At 32.6% G+C, this 6,642-nt stretch overlaps 1 protein-coding gene across 1 annotated transcript in view; it reads left to right on the top strand.

Moving 5' to 3' along the window:
* Positions 1-5,618: 5,618 nt before the first annotated feature.
* LOC108364043 (neuronal acetylcholine receptor subunit alpha-7-like) overlaps positions 5,619-6,642 on the top strand; it is a gene marked incomplete at its 5' end in the record, with an annotated part of 106,357 nt that continues 105,333 nt past the window's right edge. Inside the window, one exon of the mRNA XM_017617594.1 lies at positions 5,619-5,728. Coding sequence (XP_017473083.1) covers positions 5,619-5,728 — 110 coding nt within the window. The remainder of the gene's footprint in view (positions 5,729-6,642) is intronic.

Here is a 6,642-nt window from a genome sequence, read left to right as displayed (position 1 = left end):
ACACACATTCTCAAGCTATATGTATGTACATTGTACATACAAGCCATGCATACATACTTTTTTAAGAGATAGCTATAAGGTCAGTTAACTTTTTAAACAAACATTTCATTTTAAAAACTACTGAAAACGAAATTATTATTCAACTTGTTTGCTTTACTCGTAAAAACCAAAGCAAATTATGACAAGAGCACACATAAAATCCAACAAGAAATCAACATCAACACCACCGCTAACTAGTTTACTAAAAATAAATTTAAAAAAAAAAACCAATGTTGCCAGCTCAGTTGCACATTAAATTATGCTGCTGCTGTTCGCTGCTGGTACACTGGTACAGCAACTGACAACGTAATTAAAAATGTATAAAGTCGTAGTTGTAGATAGATTATTTGAAAAATTATATTTCTTTGCTTCGCTTTATTTTACTTCTCTTTTGCGGGAAATTGTATTGCTTTACCGCTAAATGTGTGCTATAAACCTTAAGTTTATATTGCAACACATGCGCTGCGGTTTCGTTTATGAGTTCAATTAACTAAAAAAAAATGTTGAAGATTTTATAAAATTTTTTGTTTTTGCATTTACCGAATTTGAAAAATAGTAATCAAAAACTAGAATAATAATAAAATTTACTATTATTAAAAGTTAAATAAAACTCTCTAAAAACGATTTTTTTAGTTTTTACTAATCAACTATAAATTTCTGAGCACATTTTTATTGGAATCTATTTATCTATTTTTTCAATGTAATAGATACAAATACTTATATTCTAATAATCTATGACTTTACATGTATTTTTTCTAGTTTAGATTTTCAACTTACTATCACATGCTGTTGTAAAACAAAAAAAATGTTTTCTGTATGCAAAGCTTCTTTGGCTAACTTATCTTTTCAATTTAAACACAATAACTTAAACAATCGTTCGCATGGTAATTTTTTAAAGTTAAAAGTATTTTATTTTTACTTTTTACAATTTTTATACAAATATTTTTCATGTTACATGAAAACAAAACTATATACATATGTAAATTATCAACGTTTCAAACTATTCACCAAATTTCAACAAAATATCCTAAAATTTCAATTTAATCTGAGCTGGGAGAAAATTTTCGCAGTTTTGTAGCCTTTAAAATTTTTAATTTATTCCATATTTTTTAATAAGCTATGTATTCGTGCAAATTTTTACAACTTTTTCTGACTGCCAGTCTTTTGCCCTCTTTTCTATAACAAGTGAAATTTATAAAAACTCGCATTTTTTTTTTGGAATTTTTTTATGAGCGGTCGTTTTCATTTTCTTCCATTATAAAGATAAGTCGGTAATAGTTTGGAGTGATACCGCACAAAGTGGTTCTTAAAAAGTCGTGGAACTTATCCCGAAAGCATCTGTAAGAAGATTTGAAAAGGTCCGTTACTTGTCCCAAAATGATGCCAAACTAATCCAGAAGTAGTCCTGAAACAGCCGCGAACTATCCCTAAATGGTCCTGAAATATGGCTGATCCAGTCCGGAAATGGGCCTGAGCTGACCCCGAAACGAATTCAAACTAGCCCCGAAATATACTTTAAATAGTCCTAAACTAGTCTCAAAAGCTTTGAAAAGGGCCTGAAATAATCGTGAACAGGTCCCGAAAAATAACTCGAACTAGTCCCCAAATAAATTTTAAGTTGGCCTGAACTAGTCTCAAATGCACTGAACTATTCCAGAAACTGTCTCGAAATAGCTCCGAAATGGTCTGAAATAGTCCTAACCAGGTCCCGAAATGGCCCTGGTATACCACTGAACTACTCCACAGTTATTCATTTGTCTACGCAAGAAGCAGTTACAGATGTTCTGCTGGGTTGCACCAGAAGCAGTTACAAATTTTCTGCTGGGTTAAGGCAAATTATATCCATATCGAGAGCGAAGATGTTTAGATATCAAACTTTATTACAAGTTAACTCAAATTTGAGGCTATAAAACTGCATACGCTTAAATTTTCTAAAAATTCAGATTAAAAAGTTTGAAATTTTGATGAAATTTTTGGGGATTTTTGAATTCTTTTTAATTTTCAATAATGTTTGAAATTTTGATNGTTTGAAATTTTGATGAAATTTTTTGGGATTTTTGAATTCTTTTTAATTTTCAATAATGTTTGAAATTTTGATTCATATGGCCATGGTCACAGTGGTCATAACTTACTAGTATTTTAATTATTATTATTTTTTTTTTTTCTATTTTAGACTCCTGGCTTCTTTGGCAACCTTTACAATGTATACACATATTCCTTATTCCCTCCTTGACTCCACTCAGCAATGTATTCTGTAAACTAACCATGCTCAGCACAAACTAATGTTTTAAGTTGAGTGAATCGTAATTTTTCGTATTTAGCCAAGTTATGCTAGCAAAATATTTTGTATTATTATTATTAAGCTATTTTGTTACTTATTGCAAGCAAAATTATTTAATATTTTTGTTTTATCGTACATATTGCATACTTTTAGGCATTTCTAACTTACTTTTGTTCTTGCATGAAGCAATAAGTGTTACTAACAGCCGTATTCCAACACATTTCAAAATTCAACTCATCTCTGTTGGGATAATAACTGAGCCTAAAAATATGCCATAACAACTGTGCTACTAAAAATGAAAACTGCATATATCAAAAGAATCTACCCATCTTTTCTCACAGTTCCATTCGTCTGTCGATGACAATTCTCATTTTTGCGGCACAGTTTGAGGGCGCAGCATTCAGAAAATTGTCATGTGATGAGTTTTGGCATAGGCTTGGAGCTAGGGCTGTCTGGCGCTTCAAATTTAATTCATTGGGCATAGTTTTGAACGCAATAGTTATCACAACTGTAATGAGATTAATTCTGTATTGCTTTGGAATAGGGCTGTAAATTCTATTTAAAAAAAAAAAAAATTTTAACGCCTATTATTAAAACTTTTTTCTTACTTTTTGCTTGTATGCGCTGATCCTATTATTTTTTTTTAATTTCAAAACAAAACTGCAAAATAATCATTTCGTGAGTCGTATACAATTTTTCTATCTGTAAAAGACTTTTTAACAATTTTGTACAAATTTTTGTCTGCCGCATTTCGACTGACTTTTGTAAAAATTTCTTTATATTTCCTTTAATTTTTTAATGACTATTTCAGAATTTATTTTCGCTAAATAACAGTCATATCTATATATGTATATATTTTCATATGCTAGATGGTCACAATTTCATTTTTTACATATTTATTAATAATTACCTCCATATATATATACATATATCTAAGTAGTAGTAAAATTTATTATTTAGAGCATAAGTCAGATTTTAGTTTTACGTGTTTTTATTTATAAGAGTACAAATTCATAAAAGTAGTATATATCAGTAATAATAACTGGAAATTATTCCGTATATTTTATATGGCATAAGATTTCTTTTAAAATGTTTTCAAAACTAAATCTAGAATTTAAAGCAATTCAAATCAGCATTTCCTTTGTTTCTCAATTCGATAGGGCTACACAAGCCACCCGATGTAGCTCTAAGCTGTAGGAAGATTTACGTAATTTATATTCCTAAGACGGGGTAACATCGTCAAGCTTCTGTTAAAAATTGGGGATCAATAATCCGAATGTCTTTTAAAATCTCCACCTAAGAGGGGAGTCACGGAGGCCGCTCTTCATAAAAGTATTTGCAGGATGGAGCGCTCGCTTCACCGCAAACAGTTTGGGTGTCGATTCCCTCCAGGAAGCACTTACATAAGAGGGCTGTATCGCTGCATCCGGTAGTAAATTGTATTTATTTTTAGGGGCACAGTAATTCATGCCGCATTAGGTTCCCACGGCAAGTCCGTATATCCAGTGAAGGGTCCCCAGCAAGGAGGAGTGCTTTCATCGTTACTATGGTTACTATGGTTTGTGGTCTTAAACAAACGGAAAGCAAACCGAGACTCTCAGAGAATTGAGGCTGCGGTTTAGCGAAACTCGTATCTGATCAATTTCCTTCGGTTTTAAGCAAAATTATGGAGGATACTCTAAAAAAGTAAGTTCGTTTAAAGTGAATCCGAAGAAAACCAAAAGAATGCTAGAAGACAGATGGGTATGGATTGAAGTCAAAAATTTGACACTGGATGTACGGAGCTCTGTTATAATAGTCAGATTTAGGTAAGGATTACATTCCTAGCTGCTGAAAGCGCAAAGGATGCATCGAAATGCTGCCCAAGGGAATTTCTGAACGCTCTGCTCGTGTTTACTACTTATAAATATTTTTTGTAACAGCACAATCAGCCCTCGGACTTTAGGTTACTGGAAAGAAATGCATTTCGGGCATAATGCCAGCTAAGTAAAATCAGCTGAGGTGGTGTTGGGCAGAATCGTATTGGATTACCAGACTGAGCCTCCTAAAACCTGGTCTGTGATAGGAATGAGCAAAAAAAAATAACCAGTTCCGCTGCAACTGTAAAACATAGGCCAAAGTCTTCAGTCCCGAAACATCGCTTACGAGATGGTACCGGAATATGTACAGAAATTAAACAATTCCCTAGAGTAGTGCATCGAAATGGCGATAAATCGCGGTAGTTGTATCCCAGACGAAGGTCTAGAACCAACCTATATATAATATATCGCAGATATGTAGGTCTTTCCTGCTACTATTAGCCACCTTTTTTCCAGTGCCGAGTGGTATAGCTCAAAGGCACAAGAACCTCCTCTGCCTCTGAGACATCCAGAGCTGACCCGTTCCTGGCTAGTACGTCGACCATGCCATTGCCATGAACTCTGCTATGACTCGACACCGAAAGCCTGTCAGCTAAAGCCATAACGTTCTGTCTGTACTGTTTTATTATGCTGGCGGTGGTGCTTATAGAGCCAAGTGCCTTGATCGCTGCCTAACTATTTTGCACGCCTCTTTGATGGCAAACACCTCTGCTGGAAAAACACTGGCCGAATCGGGTAATCGAATAGACTCTTCGATTTGGAGGTCGGTTTAAAAAATTCCCACCCCTATGCCACAATTCTTTTTTTGGGCCGACCGTTAAAATAAATACTTCGAAGCGTTCAGTAAAAATAGGCTCATTCCAAATTCTTTCTCGGTTGAAACATCGTGCCGAAGTTTTTCTTGAAGAGAAGCGGACCACAGCAATTCTTACAGGAATACATGCCGTTTTTAGGTGGCCATAATCTTTCCTACTACTCATTGCAAGGTATTGAAGCATTTACTTCTAGATTTCTAAATTAAACATAGATCAACAAAGATTTGTAACCGAATTAAGGGTTGTAAATCCAGAGTCGTCTTAGTAGATAAATTTTTTGACTAATTGATGTCATTTATCTAAACCTTTAATCAGTATGTGATTTTAATCTTAAATAAATAGAGAAAAAATAAGGCAACTTATTTAAGCTTTTAGCGTTATTTTTCTCTTTAAATCGAAAACAGGTTTATAAAAGCAATTTAACAAGAAATCTTATAGCGCCTAGTAAGCTACATACTTATTTATATGAAGTAGGATTTTTATTTTATTTATAAAGTTTTTACAATAGTTTATTATGAAAATATTTTAATTACCATATTTTACTAACCGCAAATTCTTTCCTCTCATCTTGTCAAACACAAAACCAAAAATATGCGCATGAACTCATAATGAAAACACCAAAAGGAATGGAATGACTATAATCTACGATGGAATGAAACTGAATATGGAGGCGTGAAAGATCTGCGGATAACACCGAATAAGCTGTGGAAGCCGGATGTGCTGATGTACAACAGGTGAGTTGAAGGGGGGATAATAGGAACAGAAAATTACAATTAACACAATCCACTGTTAGGTGAAAAAGAAAGGTGAATAGAGAATAAGAAAAAGAATAAGAAGATAAGGAAGCTAAACAAATTAAAAGTAGAATAGCAGAAAGCTCTGTGCAAAATTAAAATAAATAAATAAAAAAATCCGCACAGAAAAAATTAGTTACAAAAAAATACAAGTACAATAATTAGCTAGTAAAAAAGGAAGAAAAACCGGAAAGCAGTTAGCATAGGAAACTTACGCCAAAATGTCATTCGAACACAAACACAACCACAAATTAAAACACACTAGCCTAACGGTTAACATTTAAACTTTAAGGGGGTTGTCTAACAAATTAATAACTATGTACTTATTTACTTACTGCAATAAAAACCAACCGCCTATCATTTGCTTAGCGCATAAATTGTACATATAAAAAATATGCATTTATCTATGTCTATGTATAACATTTCAAAAAAATAACATCTGTAACTAAAAATTTTTATTCGGAGTATAATTTAGGAAATTTTAGGCAAAAAAAGAACAGTTTTTGCCACAAAAGGTAAGCTCTTATTTGCATATATGTGCGCAGCGCTTTTTGACTGTATTTAATAACCAAAAACCAAAACAAAAAAATACACAAATAAATATAAAAATATTTTTTAACCCTAACAACTGCATCCTTATTGGAAAAACTAGCTATATATTTTATATTATGATACTATTGCTGTTTGAGTTTTAAAGCTTTCCGCTGACTTTGTGTCCGTCCTTTTATATCTGTGCTTAAGCTTTTAGGTTGCTTTCACTTATATTTTTAGCAAATTTTCACTAACAAATTGTTTGGTTTTTAATGAAAATTCTTTGAGTTATGTGCAATCATGGTAAAACTTTTTTTTTTTTT

Source organism: Rhagoletis zephyria, unplaced genomic scaffold (assembly GCF_001687245.7).
Source record: "Rhagoletis zephyria isolate East Lansing unplaced genomic scaffold, Rhagoletis_zephyria_1.1 Rzeph_scaffold_01449, whole genome shotgun sequence".
Taxonomy (NCBI): domain Eukaryota; kingdom Metazoa; phylum Arthropoda; class Insecta; order Diptera; family Tephritidae; genus Rhagoletis; species Rhagoletis zephyria.
This window is presented reverse-complemented; position numbering and strand designations above follow the sequence as displayed.